This window comes from Alexandromys fortis, unplaced genomic scaffold (assembly GCF_014885135.2).
Source record: "Alexandromys fortis isolate MF-2015 unplaced genomic scaffold, M_Fortis_MF-2015_v1.1 scaffold_80, whole genome shotgun sequence".
NCBI lineage: Eukaryota > Metazoa > Chordata > Mammalia > Rodentia > Cricetidae > Alexandromys > Alexandromys fortis.
In genome coordinates this window covers 7,120,220-7,144,744 of record NW_026068174.1, presented here as the reverse complement: position 1 = coordinate 7,144,744, position 24,525 = coordinate 7,120,220, and the positions used below count along the sequence as shown (strand labels likewise).

The 24,525-nt window shown below is 52.5% G+C and overlaps 1 protein-coding gene across 7 annotated transcripts in view; it reads right to left on the bottom strand.

The window, feature by feature from the left end:
* The window catches only part of Rph3al (rabphilin 3A like (without C2 domains)), a 140,192-nt gene that overhangs the window by 54,134 nt on the left and 61,533 nt on the right, over positions 1–24,525 (bottom strand). For all 7 annotated transcript variants that reach the window (XM_050128853.1, XM_050128857.1, XM_050128859.1 and 4 more), the window contains exons 3-4: positions 23,059–23,202; positions 20,600–20,729 (exon numbers count right to left, since the gene is read on the bottom strand). In XM_050128853.1, coding sequence (XP_049984810.1) covers positions 20,600–20,729; positions 23,059–23,202 — 274 coding nt within the window. The remainder of the gene's footprint in view (positions 1–20,599; positions 20,730–23,058; positions 23,203–24,525) is intronic.

The window sequence follows — 24,525 nt, the reverse complement described above, 5'->3', positions numbered from 1 at the left end:
CTCTAGGGGATCAGAGAGGTGGCAGGATGGGACACACCCACCTATGTGTGCACACCCTATTGCCAAGTTATAGCATCACTGATGTAAGCCACAATGAGCCCAGGCAAATTCACATGTCTGAAGCGTGCCTGACTGGCAGGGGTGTAGGGTATTCCTTAGAGACTAGGGCTACCAAAAGATAACATGCTTCACGTCAAATAGAATTGCTGCTCTATTAAATCTCAGGTCAAGAGGGAAATAATGAATAATTTCCATTTCCCTTTATGATTTGGTCTTTGTTTTCAGATTCCAATACAGAAAATTAAGCAGTCAGTATTCAAAGAGAATGAACGAAAAAAAAATGTGCAAGAAAGAGTAAGGCAGCCTCTCCAACTGGCAAGGGGAGCCTGGGCCTGGGGGAAGCCACTGGCTTTCTGCCCAGATGGGCTTCCCAGGAGCAGAATGGCCATCTACAGTGGAGCACTGGCTTCTGGGGGCCTCACGCATTCTGCAGCCTGCAATCCATCTGGGCTAAGGAAATCACACCGGACTCAGATCAGAGGCGACAACACTCTAAGCCTTCAGACGATGTGCCCTGTGTGCCACTATACTCAATCCGTTTGTGTATCCCTTCGCAGGTGTGTGTTCCAGCCCCTAGAACACAGGGAAGGGGCCAGCTTGGGGGCAGTCAGTAGGACACAGGCTTTGGGCATGTCAGAAACAGACGGTGTCCTTTGGAGGCAGCCTTGGACTTTGCACTTCTAACCTCTATTTTTCCTCCCCCTATGTCTGTGGTAAGAGACAACCTGTGCCCCATTGTGAAGATCAAAGAAGGTTCTTAGCACCGTGCATGACGTCCAACACACCTTTCTCAATGAATGATACATTTAGTATAGCCTTGACCCAGCAGACACCCTTCTCCTATCTCTGCCCCCACTCAACGATCCCCTCCCCAGGGTTATTACCCAAATGGTGTCTGAGCTATAAACTTCCCCTCTATCACCTCCGCGTGAGCCACACTGTCACTACCATGCCTAGCCTACGCCATGGGCCCCACAGCAGTGTCCCCCTATACCAGCTAGGCCCCCAATTAGATCACGGCATGCAGCTGATGGATCTCTGCAAGACGTCATCTCTCCCACCCCTGCCAGCCTAGGGGGCCTTCAGAGGTCTCCCACTGTATTTGAGTGAAGACCACCACCCCTTTGTATGCTGAGGGGGCTCGGGATGGACCCCTCTCCTCGCTGGCCTCTCTTCTTACCTGCCTCCTGTTTACAGCCTTGCTCTCTCCCCTCTGCACTTGGGCCGCATTGGCTTTCCTTCAGTGCCTAGTCCTTGATCTGCCTCTGCCCCAGGATCTTACTAGGTGCTGGGCCTTGGCTGGGATGCATGTGACCACACGGTCTTCCTCACTGACCAGCATGTCCTTCAGACTCGAGCAGAAGCACCACTTCTTCAAGGCAGGCTGCTCTGCAGCCTTTACCCAGAAGAAACCCCACTGCGGGCCCTTGCCTCTTCCTCCCCTCTGTCAGGGTTGTTTGTCCTCTGCTCTGTGTGATGCGTTACTGCCACTGCCCCTACCAGACACCCCTGTCAGACAGGGCACAGGCCATGAATATGGTTGTCCACTTTATGGTTCCCAGTTCTAACACAACTATCTGCTGAATCCTCAAGGGAACACACGGGAGTTCCCTTTAGTACTGCAACCGACAAGGTGAGGTGTGGTCTCCCTTGAAATATGCCGAAGCTCTGGGAGGCAAGACACAGAAACACACATTTGGTACCACCAGCCAGGTCCATGCACAAGGTTCATGCCAAGTGGTGCTGATGAGTGGGACCCTGGGAAAGGCACAGATAGTGTGGGGTCCCCAGAGTAGGTGGCACCGTGGGCTGTGAGGAGGGGTTTGTTCTGAAGGGAGAAACATGAATCCAGCAGGGCAGGCCTCAGAAGAAGTGACATGGAGCATCCTTTGCCAGGGTATGCAGCAGGGATACCCATCTTACCTCACAAGAGCACTCCCATGGTGCATCCTGTAGGCTGCCTATGTGCATAATATCTGTTCTGAGGCTGGGTCTGGTGTCCCGCAGAAAAATTCTCTTAATACTTCCTTCAGTTATGTCCAGGAAACCAATGCCACATGTCCCCCTCCCAGACCACATCCAAGAGCCAGGGAGCCTGACAAAAGGCATTCAAGGGACAGACATGGAGCCCAACTGGCAGAGTGCTTGTCCGTCACCCAGCACTGCACAAACCAGGGGTGGCGGAACATTCCTGTAACTCCAGCCCTTGTGAGGCAGAGGCAGGAGTACTGGGAGTCCAGGGCCATCCTCAACTACAAGCTAAGACAGCTCAGGCTACATGAGACCCTTTCTCAAAAAAATAAAATTTAAAAGGCTTTCAAAGACAGAAGACCAAAGCCCAGGTGCCTCTGCCTAGGTCCCTGTGGGTTCTCACTGTCGTCCTGATGCACCAACCCCACTACACTACGCAGGGTGCTCAGCCAGCTGCCTGGAGTGAGGAGCTAGAGCGGACTGGAAGGAAAGAAACTGCCCCAACGGCAGGCCTTCCATCTTCAGGACAGCTGTCTGGAGCCATTTAGAATGGGGCAAATGGCCACACGCACCTCGAAGGGCCTGGGTGTTCTAAGGACTGTCACCATAGAAACTCATGCTCATGGTGCTTCATCAGCCCAAGAGGTGAGGTCACCTCCGAGACTATACACACCAGGAGGTCTGAGCAACCTAAACCCTGCTGTCAAAATAATGGTAACGGCAGCTAGCAAGTACGTATTTTTTAAAAATATTTATTTATTTATTATGCATACAATATTCTGTCCAGACCTCATTACAGATGTTTGTGAGCCACCATGTGGTTGCTAGGAATTGAACTCAGGACCTTTGGAAGAGCAGGCAATGCTCTTAACCGCTGAGCCATCTCTCCAGCCCCCGCAAGTACATATTTGTTTTATTTTTTAGACATGAGGTCTTGCTTGGTTGCCCAGGGTGTATCCAAATCCTTCCTATGTCGGCCTCACGAGCAGCTGGGACTACAGGGACAAGCCATTTAGAACAGTTCATTGAAAGGTATTTGGTGCCTCAGTATATGATTAATATTGCGTATAAAGGTGCTGTTTTAGACACTCTGAGACCAAAACGACACGGCGGTACCTTTTCAAATGAGGGGATCTACAAATAAGGAAAATCTCCTTGCATCCTGGTGCTACAGTGGCTGGGTAGGTAAAGACACTTGCTACTAAACCTGACGACCTGATTCTGTACTCCCAGAACCCACACAGTGGAAAGAGAGAACCTGACCTCCACACACATGCCATGATACAAGTGCACCCCCACATATATGAGCACCACCCACATATACACAATGCTACAAAAAAATGGGTCAGTCGTTTCTCAAAAGATCCAATGCACTGAAGCTGATGAATGGGACTGTTTCTACGTAGGCGCTACGCTGCTGGTGACACACTGCGGGTGACACACTACGTGTGACACGGCCCATACACTCCAAGGAAGCAGGGAGAAGCAGTGGCCGCACCATGCGGTCTCAGCACGTGGACAGGTCACACGAAGTGTGGGCCTCCGCGTGTGCCACTTACCCCGCATGCTGTGCCTGATGCTTGAAAGCAAGGCCACAAAAGACAACTAAATCATATTGTACTTGGGGAAGCCGTGCCAGCAACGAAAACGATGACGATGTAAACAGAACAGGTGACAAAAATACCGACAAAGCTGCATAGGTAATGAAACGGGGGATTCACACAATAAGTTAAAAATAGCTTGTAAACATACGGCATCGCTTGGTGTAGGCATGCTGCCGTATGACTATGTATGTGTGCGTAATGCTTTCAGAAGTCTGTCTACACACAGGAGACTGCTGGGAAGGTATCAGTCAAAATGTAAACCGCCCGCGTGAGTACACGCGCATGTGAGCCACGCAGCACACGTGAGAAGGCCAGAAGACAACTTGTGGGAGTCACAACTTTCCTTCTACCGTTTGGGTGCTATGACTCCAACTTGGGTCATCAGGCATGGTGGCAAGTGCCTGTGTCTACTGAGCCATTTTACTGGCCCTCAGAAGCTATTTTAAATACATAAACAATAGGGCTTGGGCTACAGCTAAGTGGCCGAACACTTGCCTAGCATGCGTGATGCCTCGAGTTCAATCCCTAGCACCAAGATAGAATTCCTCTCCGTTCTTTCCTCCTTCCTCTCTCCCTTCCTTCTGGGCTGTGGATGGAGCCCAGGACCTCATGCATGCTACAGCAGTAAGTGCTCTGCCACTGAGTGCCATCCCTAAGTCCATAGTTCCTAAGTCTATGCTAGTCAGGCAGGGATGGTGCACACCTTTAATCTCAGCACCTGGGAGACAGAAGCAGGTGGATCTTTGAGTTCGAGGCCAGCCTGGTCTACAGAGTGAGTTCCAGGACAGCCAGGGCTACACAGAGAAGTCTCAAAAAACAAAGTCTATGTTGAACACTTTGGGAAAAACTTGTCCTTTATGTCATCAGATCTGGACTTCTGCAGGCTAGGGTGAAGCTGACGGCACACAGCTTGGGAGGCTGGCTTCCTGGTCAGGTGGTATCACTGGGTCCCCAACCCCACTGATTGCAGGCCTAGCTTTGCTTGACCCTCACGTCACTACCAGCGAGGCCTGCAGCTGTACCACCAATCTTGTGAGGCTGAGGAGCCGAGAACAGCCTTGTTGCCATAGATTCAGTGCTAAGACCCCAGGTTCCACTGCCAGGCAGCTTAACACATACAGTTCAGATATTGATGTACGTGTTATAAATATTTAAACACTTCATGTGGCGCTTATACTGCACCAGGCACTGAGGGCGCTGCTTAATGTAGACTCATTTAACTTTCATAGCGTCTCTGTGAAGCCGGGATTTGGGGTCCTGTCTTATGCACAAAGGATAATCTGAATAACCAAGCCGTTGGGAGCGAGAATGTGAACCTTGTTCTGTCTGAGACATAGAAGTTAGTTGCTGCTGACAGACCTTTTGGGGCAGGGCACTTTTCCTACTACAGGACCCAACTTTGCCTTCTCCACCTAGTATTAAGGCAGGGCTGGCTCCCCGGAACCCCACACCTCATCCAGAGACACAAACAAGGTCGAGCCTCATCTGGCAGAGGGCCCAGCCTTGCCCTTCCCACTCACCAGGACATAGCTCAGGACAAGGCTAAAGATTCCAGACTTCATCCTGATCATCTTCAAATACTGTCACAAACAGGACCCAAAGGGACACAGCCATCACTGCCTGAACTAAGACAGAAGCCAGGAGGCAGTTGAAGCAGCCCTGCAGAAGGGCTTCCTACCCTGATGCCCCACTGGGGATCCTGCAGTTGCAACCCCTCTCAGCCAGGAGAACCAGCCAGACAGGCTCCCCTCCATCTGCAGGGACCATGTGCAACCCCCAGACCTGCGCCAGCCCCCTGCCCCCACCTCTCCTGATGAATTTAGGACTAGGCTTCCAAAGTCTGCCTCCCTCTACCTGCCACTCACAGTCACCACGGAGTCCCCAGCAGAGGGGAGGGTTAAAAACGGCAACAGTACCAGCTCTCGGTTATCATTCACACAATCATAAAAAGAAACCGTGGCTAGATTCGGCTTAGGTTGTTTCTGTGCCTTTGTGGCTCTGTGTTGAGCATCTGATTATGGCATTGAGATTCTCTAACAATCTGAGGCCCTAACTGATGTGGGCAGGGTGGGTACCAAGGACAGTGCCCAGCACCCCCACCCCCTTTTTTAACCCTTTCTGGACCCAGTAAACCTCTTCATCCCATTTCAGACTGAAAGATTGAATTTGGGGTTTCTGTCTTCTTTCTGGTGAGTCAGAGAATCAGGGGGTGTGCATTGTGGGGGTGGGAGCATAGTGCAGTGTGGGGTCAGGGAAGAGGGGTGCAGTGTGGGGTCAGGGAAGAGGGGTGCAGTGTGGGGTCAGGGAAGAGGGGTGTGCAGTGAGGGGGTGGGGAACAGGTGTGCAGTGAGAGGTCATGGAAGAGGGGTGCAGTTAGGAGTCAGGGAAGAGGGGTACAGTGAGGGGTCAGGGAAAAGGGGTATTTGGCGAGAGCGCAGGGAATAGGTGTGTGCTGTGCGGGGCAGGCCTGATACCATTTTAACAGTATGAAGAAAGAATATGGAAGGGTCCTATATTTACTGACAGGGACCCTATTTGGGGTTTGAACAGTTAAACAGTACTCCAGAGCCTCCCAGAAGCAATAAGAACTCAGGAGTTCCTGGTGAAGAGTTGGTGGGGAGACTCTGCTTCAAACATCAAAGGGAGACGCCTGAGTCTCACAGTGTGCATAAAGGGGGGGCATGTGATGACACTGGCTCTCCCCAGGGGTGAGCAAGCACTGGATCATGCCACCCTGGATTCCTGAAAGCAAGCTTCCCAGACTCCCTTGGGCCCCTCCCTGTGCCAAAACCAACCAGCCTGGCTAAGGTAAAGCTTTCCTGGAACCCACGTCTTGTTTCTACACCTGACTTGCCAGCCTAGGCCCTTAGACTAAGGCACAGATACCCTGTCTGAATCCCCAAAGGACTAAGGCTTAAGCCAGTCACCTTGGGGACCAGCAGTGGCAAGTCACTCTCCAGCCCAGTTTCACCTCTGCAATTCAAATGACTTTCTGGCCCGGAGGCAGTGAGGGGCGAGGGGGGGAGGCCCAGGTGATAGAGGCTCACCTCAATCTTGCCCCCTGCCATGTGGTTACTTAGAGTTACAACTCCTAACAATGATAACAGCCACCACTGATTGAGCACGTAGCCCATGCCTGGTGCCACATTCAGCACTCAGCATACATTATCTTTATCAAATTTAATCTTAGTGACTTTCACAACAACCCTGCCAGGGAGGCTTTCATGATCTGAATATCACGGATGAGGAGCTGAAGGCCCCAGATGCTGGGCTGCTCGGCCAAGTTCACACATGGAGGAGAGGGCAGAACTAAATTGGGACCCTGAGACCCCCGTGGGTAACACCAAAGTAAGAGCTTGGGTTGTGGGTGCAACTCAGTGACAGAGTAACATGAAAGCCCTGATTCGATCCAGCACTGGGAGAAGTGAGTGCAGACGGGGGGGGGGGTGAGGGGGGGGGCACTTCCATAAACCGTGCTTTGTGTTACACCCAGCTCAACGTTATGGCGTTGATGTCCAGGTGCTGGGATATTTGTCAGGGTCACGTGGGTTAGAAAGGGAAGGGCAAACAATCTTGCCTCTCACCTGAGCTCTAGTACATTAAGCAGGATGCTTCTGGGCTCAGAGCTGGGTGCCGCTGGTTCTTAGGGGGCCAGGGAACACAAGTGGATAAGTTGAAGAAAAACTTTCCAGGTAGACATTGCCCACAAAAGGAAAGTGATCCCTACCCAAGGCTAATTCCGGCCTCAGGTCCTGGTGACTCAGGCCTCCCTCTGGCAATCTCTCGCCAAGAGGCACCTCCTAGCTCACGGTAGGTGCACTGGGATTACTGTTTCTGGTTTTCAGCGTGGGTTCTGGGGAGGGAAACTCAGGTTTTCAGGCATGTACGGCAAAGGCTTTTACCCACCGAGCCACCACAGTAGCCCAAGAGCAGCTTTTGAAACTGGGCCTGGTGGCACGCCCACACATAATCCCAGCACTGGGGAGGTTGGAAGCAAGAGCACAGTCTGGGCTATGTACTAAGAAAAAAGGAAATGAAAGAGAAAAATCTTTTCATATGCTAAAGAGGTGGCTGGCGACTTCTAAGACAACTCAGAAATGGGCTGGTCACCAAAAAGACAGGGCATGGTTAGAGGGTTGGGACTGTGTTCCCCACACCTCAGTCAGACAGACTCAGAGGAAAGAGCTGAAAATCAAATCAGGTGTCATGACCAACAATGTATTCAGTCAGTGTCGGCCTCCACAGAAACCAGAAGGGTGGGGGTCTAGGCTTCTGGACAGTGGAACATCTGAAGTTCCTACAAAGAGGCTTTGTTCCCCCCTCCAAACCTTTTCATTTGAATGCTTTGTAATGTCCTTCCTAACAAACCAGGGAGTACATCTCCCTGAACTCTGAGCTGTCTCAGCATAAGTCCAAGAGATGAATGCGGCTGCTGGCCTGGTGCTCCAGAGGTGGGTGCAGCCTTGTAGAACCCAGCTCTGACCTGCAGGCCCTGCCTGGAGACCTTCCAACTAGAGAATCTGCTGTCTAGCTGATCCCCACACATCTGGGGAATCACCCTTCCCCCCCCCCCCCCTGACAGAGACGTCAAGCCTGGGTGGGTGCTCAGCAAATGCTTATGTGAGGGAAAGGAAACTGTAAGAGGCAGCTGCGGGCAGACTGTAGGGAAATGGCACTCTGGGGACCAGGAAGAGGTAGCAGAAAGGCTTGATGGCAGGTGGGATGGGAGAAGGCACAGCTTAGCCTCCCTTCCAGAGGCCCACTAGGCACCAGCGACAGCTGGTCAGGAAGGGGACTTGAGCCGGCGTGTGTGTGTGTGTGTGTGTGTGTGTGTGTGTGTGTGTGTGTGTCCCAGACTCGAGGAAACAGGGATGCAGCTGATAGGATGGACAATGTAAAAGGGGGAAGGGCCACTACTCCTGGGTCCAGTGTCTGGGGAAGCAGGAGGAACCCAGAGCACATTCAGGCAGCCCTAGGCCTGCTGGACCAAAGAGGCTGGACCACAGAGGGTAGAGTGAAGAGTGTGGATGTGGGCCAAAATGACCAATTCATAGCACCCCCTCCCCAAAACAAAGCCAGCATAGACCCCTGGCCAAAGTCCCCAGTCCACAGGCCCCCAGCATGACAGCTCTTCTTTGTCAGTTCTACCTTGCCCTAGAGGAACAGCAAGGGCCCCTCTGGTCTCCAGAGATTACACTAATCCTCCCCCTTCCAGCTCTGCGGATGTGACCAGTGGGTGCCTTTTTGGGAACTGTTTGTTTTCCTGTGAAAAATTCAGCAGACTAGACAAACACCCCAGAGCTTCTAACAATCTTGGGGCAACGGCACTAATGGCTAATTAGGGGCCCTGGAGGTGGCAGGCCTAGAGTTCCACGGAAAGCAATGACAATCAGGGTCAGGTGGAGACAGGGCCCCCTGGGTGGAATTAGTGCCAATTACCAACTTGCCGCCGCCAGGGAAGGAACTGGAGGCCACGACACCATGTGGAGGCATTTGGACTTTATCCCATAAGCAGTGGGAAGCCACTGAACACTTGGGGTGGGGGGGGGGAGGAAGATGCAAGAGGGCAGGCGGAGAGGGCCAGCAGGGAAGTTAAGTAGAACCGGTGATTGGAGTCTGGAAGGGCACCCTACCCAAGCAGCATGGCCCTTCCCTGGGCTCTATAGGACCAACTATACTCCTATTCGAATTTGAATGTGGTTTCTCAGAAGGAAAAGCCCAGCTTCTCCACTCAGCCTCAGATTCTCCATCTACATCCCTGGAAAGAAATGCCCCTCTCATCGGAGGTGGATAAAAGGGAGGAAAAAGTTTTAAAGGAAAGGGGCCAGAGAACCCCCAAAATGTCTCATAAAGCCCTAATTCTTTGTCTTGTTTTTAGGTGGGGTCAGGGATGGAGCCGAGGGCCTCTTTCATGTGAGGAAAGCCATCTACCATTGAGCTATGTTCTCAGGCCTTGATTTTTTAATTTTGAGGCTAGGGTCTCCAGCGATACCATTCTGAATGTACCCGATTTTGTCTGATTTTGAGGCCGGAGGTACAGGGAGCCTAGAGGACGAGAACCAGTTCTTTCCCCATCCGCAGAGCTACTCTGGTACTCCCAGGGTGCAGAAGGACTGGCTACACATCCCTGAGCTGTGGTCAGTGAGCAGCTGACAGGGGTAGGGAGAAGTTTCCAGAACCAAGGGGCGATGGGAGTGCAAGGAAGAAGTGCAGGCCGCTGAAGCGTAGCAGTTGGCAAGGCAACTGGAGAGGGGCAGTGCCTGGCACTGAGCCGCATCGTCGACTGGGAACATCATTATCTGCTATTTACCACAACAGAGGACAAGCGAATGCACAGAATTACCTCGCTAAGAGCTGCTAAATAGATTGGCCAGTGCTCTTCCTGCTGCTGAAGCCCTTATGCGGCGACTCTACCCACCAGATCTGGAGGAAGAGGCTGCATCTGCAGCAGCCAGAGGCCACTGGATGGCGGGTGCAGCGGGGTGTTACTGTGACTCAACAGAGAGACCCACAGAGCCAGGCAGGTTCTGCTTCCCACCCTTGGGTTATAGGATCTCTTATCCACTTGGTGAGGGCCTAAGCCTCGGAATGACTCAAACCAGACCTCTGCAAAGTCTATCTGTTGTCCAGACATGTGCAGATCATTGTGACAAACCAGGGCAAGGCCTCAGGCACTGCCTTAGGGAGTCAGTGTTGGGTGTCACTCCCTACTCTATAATCCTCCATGGGTGCTGTGGTTGCTTCTGGCATCGGGGAACCCCATCTGCAAGGTTCTAGCACTCATGGCACTAGCACGCATGACTCCCTCTTTCAGAGGTCTCCTGCATGCCTTCTACTCTCTTCCCTTATCACAAGCTATGGCGGCGACATCTAAACTGAGCTGAGCGTCTCCATTCTAAACACTGCCTTTTGCCTGTTATGTGATAGTTGTGGATAGTGGGGGACTCAGGACTTCACAGCAATATCAAGAGACAGAGGGACTCACTCTCAGAGCCCAGACTCTCAGAGCCCAGAGCAACCTACGTGGGTTCCTCCTGATGGCCAGGAAATGAACTAGAGTGGCTTTAGTGCCCCCGAAGAACACTCAGGTGCCACAGAGGTGTGGGGGGGTGTGCTTCGCTCCCAGGTGCCCTGTTGCACACAGGTCCCCCTCTGCGGATGGGACCTGGGTGCGTCTGAGCTCACAGGATGGATCTGCTAAAGAGCCTAGGCTACTGTCTGGTGTGGTCCTTTCCTGTCACAGAGGTCTTAGAGTGGAGTAGAGGGATGATGTGTGTGTGGGGGGGTGGCTTTTCATCTAAGGTCACACAGAAAGGACAGCTGTGATTAGATATAGCCTAGTAGCTGTGGGTGCAAGAGGGTAGATGCAGATAGACTTAGACAACGGGGTTCCCACCCACCCCCACAGAAGGACCAAGGAGCCTTCTGGAAATAAACTTGAACTGTACCACCTGGATTTCAGACGTGGATGGGTATATATGTGTTGGCAGAAGGCAGGAGGCAGGCTGCAGGCCTGTGGGTCCCAGGAGAGAGGCACACTAAGGGAACAGGATGGGAAATGTCTGCCATCTAAGAAGGCGGGCATCAAGCTGGGCAGTGGTGGCACACTCATTTAATCCCAGCACTCGGGAGGCAGAGGCAGGCGGATCTCTGGGAGTTCGAGGCCAGCCTGGTCTACAAGAGCTAGTTCCAGGACAGGAACCAAAGCAACACAGAGAAACCCTGTCTCGAAGAAGAAGAAAAAGAGAAAGCATCAGCAAAGAGGGTGGGCATTTATTCACCTATTCAGTACACTCCAGTCTACGCCCCAGCAGGCTGTGAGTAGTCTGGGAAGGAGTGGCTACAGAGAAGGGTGTAAAATTCCCTTATAATTATTACATAGTTCCTAAAAACAGAATCAGATTATTTTTTTGCCTGTGTGTGTGTGTGGGGGGGAATTCTGATGTGGTATGAAGTGAAAATATAAACAAAGGGAATCGCAGAATGAGGAATACATTTAATCCCATCAAGAAAACAGGCACTTGGGCTGGAGAGATGGCTCAGAGGTTAAGAGCATTGCCTGCTCTTCCAAAGGTCCTGAGTTCAATTCCCAGCAACCACATGGTGGCTCACAACCATCTGTAATGTTGTCTGGTGCCCTCTTCTGCCCTGCAGGCATACACACAGACAGAATATTGTATACATAATAAATAAATAAATATTAAAAAAAGAAAAAAGAAAACAGGCACTGGAGTAGAGGTAGGCAGAGGCCTATGGGAGGTGGAGGTGGGAAGATTAGAAACTCAAGCCCATCCTCGGCCACACAGTAAGTTCCAGGCCAACCATTTGAAAGGGAAGGATCTGGGTTGGGTTAATATTTTACCTACAAATGCTTTACAATTCTCCAGCTGTGGCTGCTGTGCACGAGACACCGTCTCTAAGAGCAGATCTCATGCCTAGCTCATTTCAACCCCCATAACCCCAGCCCAGGGCAGGAACTTCGATTACCCCCCAATATCCAGGTGAGAAAATGGAGACAGGAGAATATAGGCAACTGAATCCAGTGCTCTAACTAGTAGGCAATAGTATTGATTATCTTGTAAGAGTCCAGGAAGAGGGGCCAGGAGTGTAGCTCAGTGACAGCGGGCTTGTCTAGCAAGCTTGAAGTCCTGCGTCCCATACCCTGCATAGTACGGAATCCGGGAAAACACAAGTCTCAAGCACTACCTCGCTGAGTCTTTAAGCTGCTGGGGCTCAACCATCCGACTTGCACACCTTGCCTAGGCCCCACCATAACCAGGGGAGAAGGCTCCTCCCTTTCCACATCTCTTTTGTTTTCTGCAGTACTGATGATGAAGTCAGGGTCTCATGCTGGGCAAGACCCCTTCTTACCCTCTGGAGCCACCAGGGGCTCTAGGCTAGGAAAGGGAGGACCAGGAAGCAAGTCCTGTCACTGCTCAGCTCTGCCACTGCTGGACAATAAGCAATGTAGGCCTGACTGTGCTCTGATAAGCCCAGAGAGATAATGTTCTCCCCTCTCAAGCTTCTCTCTGTATTTGTCTTCATTTCTTGTCAAATCCACTCTAGCTCATGGCTCGTCCAAAGCAAGAGGGACCCCTGATGTAGTGCTACCAGCTCTTGGTCCTTGGTGTAGGGGAGGACCAGGTCCAGCAGCCTGTTCACAGCAGACTCCGACTAGCTGGCATATGGCCAGGGAAGTGGCAGGGGTCACAGGTTTTGGAAATAGAGTTGAAGCCTGAGTACAGGCATTGGTGGGGTTGGGACTTAGTCTGAAAGCTCAGGCTAGGGTAAGAGTCTGCCTTTAGGTCTTGGTGGCCAAGCCAGGAGCAGCCTGCTTGCTGCCGAGGACAGCTCCTAGGTGCTGAGAAGGCTCAGCGCATGGTCTCTGTTTTTATTCCTCTATTCCTCATGCCCCACTGGACAGATTTGTGGGGTCACAGGGTGGTCCCTTCTCAATTTTGCCCCACTCCAACCTGGGTGACACAGCCACACACGACAGGTGCCCAGCAACTGGTCCTAGCTCACTTACTGTGTTGAGAAGCTGACACTGCAACATTGGATCCTTTAAGATATCACGTCATGGAAATGTCAACTGGCAGGCCACATGCCCTTGCTTACTTCTCTTGCCTTGACCTTTGCACGGCAGGCACCTGTGCTCAGACACAGTCCGCTAGGTGAGGCCGTTAACACCCTACTTGGAGAAGAACTTCACCCTCCACTTGTGTCCCTTTCTTCACCTGACTCCCAAGGTGGCTCTGGTGATAAAGTGGGTAAGGGGGCCTGGCACGGAGACATTGGAAGCTTTTTAAAAAAGACAGTAAATTCCACGTAAATTGTTAATGCTCTTCCTCCTCCCTGAGGTCTCGCAGCCTGGTGGGCTGGCCTCGTGTGGCTGCTTCTGCAGGCCTGGTCAGCACCCAGCAGGCTCAGAGACAGGCACACTGCTGTGTGAAACACTAAGTAAGGTAATCGAGCATTTTGTGATCACAGACTCCAGCTTCCTGGTCCACCCAGCATGTAGTCAGCACCCTGACCTTCACACCAGAGCTCCAGTGGCTAGGAGCAGAATTCCTGTCTCATGACCTCAGAAAATAAATATCCTTGACTTTTTATAAGAGCCAGAGAGAGAGAAAGAGAGTCTTATGCAGCCCAGACTGGCCTTGAACTTGCAGTATAACTAAAGATGACCACCATGACAACTTTTATGTATTGCTGGGCACACTAGTCAAGAACTCTGGCAGCTGAGCCTCATCCCCAGCCCCCAATAACTTGAACTTGTTTCATAACTGTTCTTCCTTATTTCTGGGTGTCTATCCTGGTGTTTCTGCCAGTGCACCACAGTCCCCCTGAATCTCCCAGAGAGGTTTGTGTGGACTTGGCCTCTCTCAAAGGCCTCAGAACTGCTGGGTTTCCCTGGGTGGCTCTATTGAGGCAGATGCCTCAGCCTGGCCCCTCCCTCTGTTTTCTGATGCCATCCTCCCGCCCCTTGTCATCCTCTCTCCCCCAACCTCAGCCTTTCTTTCTCCCTTCTCATCTCAGTCTCCCAGTTACCCAAACCACCAACTATACCAAGTGCCCACCATCCCTGTGCCTCTCCAGAGCCATGGCTGCTCTAGCCAGGCCCTGCTGGGCATCTTTCTCACCCCGCCTAGCATTGCTCCCCATCAGTGGAGGCTGCTCAGCTTCCCCCCGTTATCTATTCTCGGGCCTCCTTTTGCCTTCCTCTTCTACAGCTCTCCCTCATCCATATGAGATTGGGGGGATCGGGCAGGCTGGCATCCCCGCCTCCCCCCTGGAAGTCAGATGGGCACAATGTCCAGAGTTGCAGAACTGACATGCGGGCGTCCATGGAGCTATGGGCATTAACTGGCCCACTGGGCCACAGCCACCTGCTTCTGTCTAGATGACCCAGAGTCGAAGGTCAGCGGTGTGCCGGCGACAGGACAGGGTGGATAGAACGAGCTCTGAACTGAACTGAGTGGCAGTTCCTATATTTAGGGGAAGAAAAGCCTGGCTGCAGGCACCAGGCAAGACGAGTGTCCCTTAATGGAGATGTTCTGCTTGCCAACCCCAGGCGAGGTGGATGTTCCAAGATGTAGCTTGGTGTCTGGTCCAATCCTCTGATCCTGACAACAGGAGCCAAGTCAATCCCTGCCAAACAGCCTTGGCGACAGGCAAGCAGCCAGAGCGGCCCCTCAGGGCGGAGGAATTAAGTGACTTTTTCCGGGAATTTAGGAAACATCAGCCGCTCAATGAAAGAATCCATCTTTGTAATAAGGCACAAACACACGTCTTCCGCATTGAATTAGGCCGAGGAGGAGAAAGGACACAGCGAGGCCAATCTGGAGGCAGCGAGGATGAATATGCCATCACTCAAGGCGGCTGGCTGCCGCCGTCATGTTTCTCTCCTTCCTCACCAGGGGCCGAGGTGTTTAACACCAGGCTTGGAAAGGTAGTCCAGGATGGGAGCCACTAGGAACTTTCAGCACACTCCCAACTCCCTGCTTAAAACAAAACCAAACGAAAAACCTTGGCCACCTCCTGACTCTCGCACATGGGTGGTGGGAGGTCAAATCATTCAGTCGGCCACTGTGCAGAGCAGTATGGCAACTTCTCAGAAAACCATGTGAACTACTGCGGGATTCAGCGAGGCCTCTGTTGGGTATATACTCCCAGGGCCTTGGGAGGGGGATCTCAGAGAGATCTGCATAGCCGCATACACAGCCACTTGTTCACAATGTGGGACCGCCCCCCAAGTGTCCATCACAGATGAATCCATCAACCAAGTATGGTCAGATAGACGCCTCGGAAGGTCGGTCCCTTCACAAGGGAGAGGAATTCCAACAGGAACACGCTGTGGTACGGATAACACTTAAAGACATGCTTAACGAATCTGGTGGAAAGTCGATTCTGGCTCAGGGGTCGCAGGGGGGCTGAGAGTTTGCACTCTCGGCGGCGGGGATGCAGGGGGAATGTCTGTGCCTCTGGTTGGTCCTCAGCCTGCACTTTGAGCAGCCAGCACCTGAATTCTTTGACTCCTTTAGGAGGTGCTCTCTGAGGACTAACTAGGGAGGACTCCTAAATCTTGGCAGGAGCACACGAGTCCCTGCTCAGAGTCAGCAGACTTTACAGGAAGCGCTACCACCAGCCAGTGGAAAGTACCTGGGCATCTAAGAGAGGAAGGCTGGGAACAGATAAGAAAGGTGATGGGGAGGGCAGGAAGGGACTCTGCTTCCTTAGACTGCCCAGGCTACAGGCAGGCTGGAGGGTGACAAGGAAGTGCCATCTGTTCCTCCCTTGCTCAGCAGCCACAAGTCCCTCATCCTGGACAGAATGGAGTCTGTGGCTCAGGGGACATGGCACAGCCTCTTCCCAGCCTGGGGGGTTACTGCCAGTCTCTGCAGCAAGACACAGATCCTCCTTGGAGCAAAATAGTCTGGAGCCTGTGGCAGGAGGGATCGGGTGTGGCCCATGCCCTGCCCCTACAGTGTTCCCCTATGCTGGGCTGGGGCCACTTTTGCTCAGGGACTGGGGAAAAACGCAGGCTAACCTCAGACTGCTTCCCCGACTCAGCGCATGGCATCTAGGCTGTGTCAGGCTGACTCTCCTGGGCCCACACTGTGAGACCCATTTGGCAGAGACCAGGAAAAGCTCAGACTGCTTCCTTAGACTGGTGACAGAACTGTCCTGGCTTCAGATGGTCATCCTGCAGACAAGCGCAGCCTCCCATGGCTAGAAAGTCAGTCTCTCAATTAGGCTGAAGGCTGGCTGACTCAGATCGGAGGCAATTAGGAGTACCAGGCCTCTTTAATTAACCAGTCAGCCCCTCTCCCTTCCCACAACAGTGGGGGAAATGAGGGCAGGCAGCCAGCGCCCCACCCCGTGTGTGTGTGTGTGTGTGTGTGTGTGTGTGTGTGTGTGTGTGTGAGAGAGAGAGAGAGAGAGAGAGAGAGAGAGAGAGAGAGAGAGAAAGAGAGAGAGAGAGAGAAAGAGAGAGAGAGCGCGCACCCAATTACAGAGGACTACAGCCTAGGGCTGCTGTGCCTCCCACCTGTGCGTGCATCAGCTTGTGACTGCTGAACACTGCCAGAGATCTTGCTGGAGAGGCATCCGTGTCCCCAGAAGCACCTGAGGATCTGTCCTCCCCCAAGAAGTCTGGCTTGGACACTTCCAATGCCAGGGATCTCCCCAGCATCCTTTCTCTTCAGCCTGCCCAAGCACACGCACCTTTTGTTCTTAGGAGACTATCCCTTCCAGACAGCAATCCTGGCTGCTAAGTCCTGGGAACTCTAGGTCACAATAGCAGTGGGATGTTGGTGATATGTCTGTCACTCTAGTGAATACTGCCCATCCACCTTGGCAGTCAGGACTGAGAGAAGAATTCCCCTTCTAGAGTCCCCTCACCCCGGGTACCACACAGACTGTTCCTGGGTGCTGTAGGGCTCACAGGCATCATCATCCTAACAGGGTCCCTGCCAGCCTGACACCAATACTGAGAATTGCAAAGGTACCCAAGTTATCAACTCAGTTACCTAAACTTTGGCCCATGATGCCCCGTCCCCTAAGTCCATCATTCCGCCTATGGCAGCCATCACCACCAAGCTTGCCGCCAGGCTTGCTCTCTGTGTCTCTCTGCAGTCTATTTGGCCTTCAGCAACTAGAACCATCCCTTAAAAACACACAGCAGGGGCTGGAGAGGTGGCTCGGTGGTTAAGAGCACTGGCTGCTCTTCCACAGGACCAGGGTTCAAGTTCCAGCCACTGTATGGCGTCTCACAACTTAACACTCCAGCTCCAGAGGATCTTCTGCCCTCTGCTGGCCGGTGTGGCACTTGCACTCACAGAGCACACACACACACACATAGGGTCAAAAACACGAAGACACTTAGACTGTATCCCACTCCTCAGGGCTGCATGCCATGCTCAGTACTCAGTCTCATAAGAGAATTCCAGCTCCTGGCCCTGAGGTTCTGTGGGAACTGGCCCAAGCGCATTCCCCGCCTCCTCTGTTCCAGATACTTTAATTAGCTCCTTAAGCTACTTCTGCCCCAGAATCTTTGTGCCTGCAGTTCCCTCTGCCCAGATCTGTCCACACAGATCCTTACAGGACTGACTCTTGCCTGTGTCCAGGCTCAGTTCAGAGAAGTGCCCCCTTCACAGCCAAAGTCACATCGTTGTCCCCACCCGGTACACAGCCTTGGTCTTCCTGCATTATTTTGTGTTTACTCACTTAAAATTTGCCTGTTGTTCCTTTTCTGCTATGCTGGGAAAACAGTTTCAATGACAGCAAGGGTCTGTCTATCCCTGGAACCAGCCTGTGCACGGTGGACCCTCTACTATTAAAGAATGGTCAGCCGGGCGGTGGCGGCGGCTGCACACCCCTCTAACCCCAGCACTCGGGAGGCAGAGTCAGGCGGATCTCTGTGAGTTTGAGGCCAGCCTGGTCTACGGAGAGAGTTCTAGGACAGTCAGAGCTACACAAAGAGACCCTGTCTCAAAAACTCAAAACTTAAATAAATGGTTACCTATGATTGGGTAGCCCAGTCTTCTTGAGGACATAAGAAGAAACTCGTCCAAACCTCCCATTGCCCTCAATCTACTATCCCCTCCCCCGCCTTTACCCTGAACAAATTTCTGTCAGCCCAGCACTCAGTCTCCTTCCTGCTGGCAGAGTAAGAACACAGAACGGATAAATGCCCTCTAGCCAGCGACCAGTCCAGCCCCAGGGCACTGGGCAGAGGGGGAGGGGAGTCGGGAGAGCATCTCTCCCACAGCCCTCATCCAGCTGAGGCCCTCCCCTGGGACAGTCCGTTGCCTAGGCAATGGCTCTCTGAGGAGCAGCTGGCATTAACTCTTTGATAACTAGGGTAGGGACCGCAGCTCGCTCTGTGGAAGAGGCCAGGACGTTCCCAGGGAAAGAGATACGGCACTGCCCGTCATGGTCCCTCAAACCTGGACTCTTTAGAGTCGTTGTGAGGTGGAGAGAGAGGAGGAGGAAACCTGCTGCTGGGGCCGCAGAGGCAGGGAGGAGAAGTCACAAAACATCACCCACCTGGCCCCAGTCCTGGGAGCAAGGCATTCCCAGGTTTCCACGCCACCACGTGTGGTCTCCACCACCCTCTGCTGTGCTCGGATGATCAGTCTGGATGATCTGTTGTGCCCATTAGACTAGGATTACCAATAGAGAGTGGGGAGGGCCTGTGCCTCTGACTCTAGCTTTCCCACGTAATCACCTGGTACATTAACCTCTTTCACAGTTAGCTTTGGGATGCCACTGAAGATGCCCTTGTCAAGGCTGCAAAGGACTTAATGTTTCCAGTCCATGTTTCCTGCTCCGGCCTGCCCACCTCTACTGTCTTCTCGGGGTTCACCACCCACCCCACCCCTCAGTTTCTATCCTATTTGTCCTTCCCAGGAATGATTAATCCCCAAACCACTTTAGTTGACAGAGGCTTGTCATCTTAAGAGAAAAGATGCTTTTTCCTCCATCTTGTTTACTTTAAGAACTCCAAGCTTGGGGCTGGAGAGATGGCTCAGTGGTTAAGAGCACTGTCTGCTCTTCCAGAGGACTCAGGCTCAATTCCCAGCACCCTCATGGCAGTTCTTAACCATCTGTAAGTTCCAGCGGATCCAACACCCTCACACAGGCATAGATGCAGAAAAAACACCAATACACACAAGATATAAATAAATACAATTAATAATAATAATAATAATAATAATGAAGAACTTCAAGCTCAAAACAATGACCAATGCAAATGGAGCTGCTTGAGGGTGGGGCCAGCAAAACGAGGGGGAAGCTGGAAAAGGTGCGGGGCGGGGGTGGGGGGGATGGGGGGGAGGCAACAGCGTCTCTGAGCTGGGGAGGCAGCAAAGGGGAGCCAGGTGTTCATCACTGCACAGCACAGTTACAGCTGGAAGAGGAATAATCTAGAAGAGTTTCTGCCAGGGAGAGAAAAAAAATAACAGGCCCCAAAGGACAGCAAGTAAAACTGAGATCCAAAATAAATGTGAACATTGGAAGGTACATTATTCTCTGGGAAATAATAAAGTCAGACTAGTAAAAAGTCTTGGGCTTGGGGACTGGAAAGATGGCTCAGCAGTTAAGAGCACTGACTGCTCTTGCACAGGACCTGGGTTCAGTTCCCAGCACCCACATGGCATCTTGCAGCCATCTGTAATTCCAGTTCCAGGGGACCCGAAACCCATGGCAAAACACTAATGCACATAAAATAAAATTGAAAAAAAAGTCTCGCTCTCATTATGAAGTGATTTACTATGTGGCATAGTTTAATGTAAGAAATGGAGAAAATCTATTTGCTCTTGCGAAGGCCTTTCGCCCTGGCATCAGGAGAACAGCAGCCAGAACAGAAGCACAGGCCTAGTGCTACTCACATGTCCTGGCTGTCTGTGCTAGGTAAGGGTTTTTGTCTTTGTTTGAGACATTGTGCCTAACATTTCCTGGCTGTCTAGACTAGGCAAGGGTTTTTGTTTTTGTTTTTTGAAACAGGGTTTCTCTGTGTAGTCTTGGTTGTTCTGGAACTCCCTCTGTAGATCTGCCTGCCTCTGCCTCCTGAATGTTGGGACTAAAGGCGTGCACACCACAGCAGGACACTAGGTAAGGCTTTATGAGTTTTGCACCTGATGTATCTGATCCTCAGTTCACTGGAGTACATGTGATAATTGCCCCTATTTTCCAGATTGAGAAGACAAGGCATGAGATACCAGACCAATTCTCTGAGGTCTGATGGCTGCAATAGGAGTGGGATTTGTACCAGCTCTCACTCTCCTCAGAGCTATCTCTATAGAAGCCAAACCATCCACTCTTCTTGCCAAAAAGCAAACGATATCACCACATGCAAAAACATACAGATGCACATGTGTAAAACGGGGGGAGCAAAGCCACGGGGCGGCAAAGCCGACCTGTGCTGGGGAGCTGATCAGCAAGGCTAGAGCGAGGCTTACCTTCCTGCAGTCTTTGCAGAACACAGAGGCGCTGCCCAGGAAGCCCAAGACCTCCCCGCAGAGTAGACACTGGGAGAGGCCATTGCCCAACACGTTCCGCTGCATCGTCTCCAGCCGCTCCACCAGACGCCTGCAACACAGGGTACAGAGTCAGAGGGAATGTCCTCCCTGTCCCTAACCCGGAGACTACATAGGCACAGCTGCTGTTGGCGTCTAAGCATACGTGCCGTTCTCTCACCCCTTCCCCTGGCTAACTCCCAGTCACCTGTTAACTTGCCATTAACTGAACACCTAGGATGTACAGGACACTGGGAAGATGGTAGCAAACAGGCCAGATAGCACACACAGTCCCGGCTCTCCTGGAACTTAGATTCGACAAAGGGAGAAACTCACGAGCAAGAGAGCAAGCCAAGAGTGAGGGGACAAGAAGACAGATGAGGGGCCAGAGGCAGAGTAGTAGGTGGAGACCAGGGAAGGGCACTCTGAAAACACCGAGGCCTGAGAAATGTCCCAGAAGCCAGAGAAGAGCAGGGGCTAAGGCAAATCCCAGAGATTTTCAGGTCACAGGCTGGAGTTTGGTTTCAATCTGTAGCCACTGAAGAGTTTAAAGGGAATTTGACCCAAGTGACATTTTTCTAAGCTCCTGTGGAAATCTGGGATAATGACGAGAGTGGAAAGGAGGAAGCCAGGAGGAGGAGAACCTCTCTCAAAAGGCTGGCGGCCTGGAGCTTCATCCCAGAGGGTAGTATTGAAGGCCTGGTAGGGGAGGGACTGTTGGTATTGGGTCAGAGCACCCAGGTGGGTCAGAAGCTCCAGAAGCAGAGAAAAACAAAAACAAAAACAAAACAACAAAACTCTTCTTTGAAACTGTCCAATGCTGAGCACCCAGGGACCCAGCTGAGCCTGGACAGGTACCCCTTCCACCGAGACCCCCCCTCTCCTCCCCCACCTCCTGCTATGTAACTACAGCCTCCATGGAACTGTTTGGTTTGCCGGCCACTCTATTTCTGGTACCCAGCGGACGCTCAGTGGAAACTCCTGAATGGATGAAGAGTAGTGTGTGGCCACATCAAACCCTCTGATGGCCACCTCTACCCTAGGAGGAGGAAACTACACTTCCTGCTTCAGAGAAGACTGGAGTCGAGGAAACAGGAAGTGGCTTGCTGAGTCATGAAGCTCCCAAGAAGAAGAGCTTGGGTCCACCTCCAAACCTGCCTGGTAAGTGCCCCCTTCACCATAGGCCTGTACTTTCTTGAGGTGACAGGATGTTGCTAAGGGGGACACGGGATATCTAGTTCATCAGTGCAGCCATTCCCATCTGCGCCCCACGGTGAGGTCACTCCCATTTGCATGCCCCACGGTGACCACCTCTGGTTTCCATATATTGGCATTGTTGTCCATCTGGGGACCTGTAGGGCCTGGGGGCAAACCCAGTTCTAGCCTGGCATGACCCGCTTGCTCTCAGGAACCCTCTTGTCAATCCATGTCATGTATCCACGCTTCACATAGAGGACACACTTCCTCCATACGACTCAGCATGCAGTATTGCTTCTGGGCCTAATGCCTGCAGCTCAGCACTTAGGGTGACACCAGACCACGAAAGGGACTTCCTGAGACAGTGGCCTGCTGGCTGAGGGCATCTAAAAAGTGCTTCCACAACCTGGGGGAGCCGGTAGGAGCCTCCCCTGCTCACCATCCTGGAAATGGGGTGGGGGTCGATCACCAGCATTTATTGCTAGCCCAGAGCCTGGCAGGACCCTTGGGGAAGCGATCTGCGAGAAGTCAGGTTAGATGAAAAAAAGAAAGACCCAGCCGTTCTGACGTAATCCCTATTTGTACTGACAAGATAATGGCCTGTCTGTGTGATTGAGGCTCATACAAGAGGCCGCTGGCGCGGCAGTCATCTTTCTAGTGGGACCATCGCCTTCTAAAGCGGCCTTTCTACTGTGTCTGATTTTAAAAAATGATCATGGAACTAATGGGAAAAGATGAACAGAAAAAAATAACAAGATCAGGACAAACCGAGCTCCTGTCCAAAGCAGCGGAGTGCAATTGCACTTTCCTGAGGTCTTCCAAATCAAACAGCAATAAAAAGGCACACCAAAAGGGTGGGTGGCTGAGTCCTGGGTGTTAGTGACCAGGAGAGGAGCTGAGGACATACTGGAGGGCTCCTCCTGCTGGGGCCACGGTAGGGCGAGGCAATGAACAGCCTCCACTTGAGTGCATCCCTTGACTGAGCTGCAGCTGGCAGGGGATACGCAGAGACCAAATCCAAACCGCTCCCTGGGCTCATTCCCACAGTCTGGGGTCCGGGATCATGATAATATCCAGTTCCCAGCTGTCTACATTCCAGGGGGCCGGATGAGAAGCTGACTGTGGCTGACTGGTACCCCGCAGACGCCCTGCAGCCTCCCTGCTCAGTGCCCTGGCTTTCTTGCTGGAGCTGCTGACTGGCTCACCCGATCCTCTGCTGCTCCAGGATGTCCAGCCGCTCTGCTCTCTGAATGACCTGCAGGATGACCTCCAGCTCCGCGGGGCTCAGACACTGGTTCCTCCTTTGCTTCTCCGTCTGGTAGGTGTGTACAGACCAGCCTGTCTGCAGCCTTAGGAGGAAAAGTGTGGCTGGAGATGAGGCTGCCCACTGCGGCAGGACCCCAGGGTGCCCACAAAGCCCCCACGAGAATGGTGGAGACACAGCCTGGGCACTGTGGTTCGGAGTCCATAATGAGAATTCCTGTAAGGTGTGGGTTTGTACCCATCGCCCGGTGTCAGCATTGTTAGGAGGCAATGTGGGACCCACCATTTCCCAGTCTTGTAGGGGGGTCTTGGAGGGCCAGGCCCTATCCTGTCTGATCCCAGCCACCTCTTTGCCTTTTTCACTCTGTACCCCCAACACTCTGCACTCAAACCACACCTGCCTCCTGTCAGCCTCTCTGTATGCCATGGTTCTTCCACCTCAGGACCTTTGCGTGTGTTGTTTCCTAGGCCTGGAACTTTCCCTGTTTCCTCACAACGTTTACTTCTCTCACAACAGAAGCACCACACTCAAAGGGAAGTCTCTCTTGGTCCTGGACCCAGTTAATATCCCTCCCCCAGCCCACTGTCAATCATCGCAATGAAAAGAACCACACATCCCTAGGTAACCACAGCAAGCTTTCACCCCTCCCCATCTCTGCTTTATTTCGAAGGGCCACATGAGTTCAGGGATGTTCAGGGACTCCTGGGTGCCTGGTGGGAAGAGCGTGAGTTGGAAAACTCTTCAGATTTCCTGAGGGGTTCCCTGGACTCGGCTCCCAGCTCTGCAGTGGGGTGTCGTTACAGCTGTCCCTCAGACACACACCCAGGAGGAGACCCTCACACTGGCTTTTCTGAAAGGCCATGACAGCTCTCGCCAGCTGCTGAGCAAGAGTTCAAGTTGGAAATGAAGGGGACACTGGAGGGTCAAGGGACAGCTGGGCCCTACCAGGGAGGACACAGCAACAGCCTGGCATCTTACCTAATCTCTATTAGGTAAGAGGGACCATGCGCATCCCTCGTCACTCTCCCTGTGTGTGGGGTGCTGAGGCACCCAGAGGAGAGGAACAAGTCAGCTGCGAAGCAAGGATGCTCACACGTGACACGTGACACCACTCTTCCTGAGCAGTTCAGATTAGCTTCTCTGTCTGCCTTTGATGTCTCAGCCCTGTCCCCTGCAGGCTCATACTGTCTAATTGCAAATTTCTTAAACTTGGTCCCAGTTGGGAGATGCTGGCTCCTGGTACAGGCACAGCCTAACAGCTGCAGGGTGCTCCTTGCCTATCAGAGCCGGGGACAGCACCCACCAGAGAGCTGAAAGAGACTAGGAGGCAAGAGGACATCTGGAAGGCTCAGTGACAGGTGCACAGTGTGTGTGGGGTGTGGTGGGGAGCAGACCTAACTGGAACCGA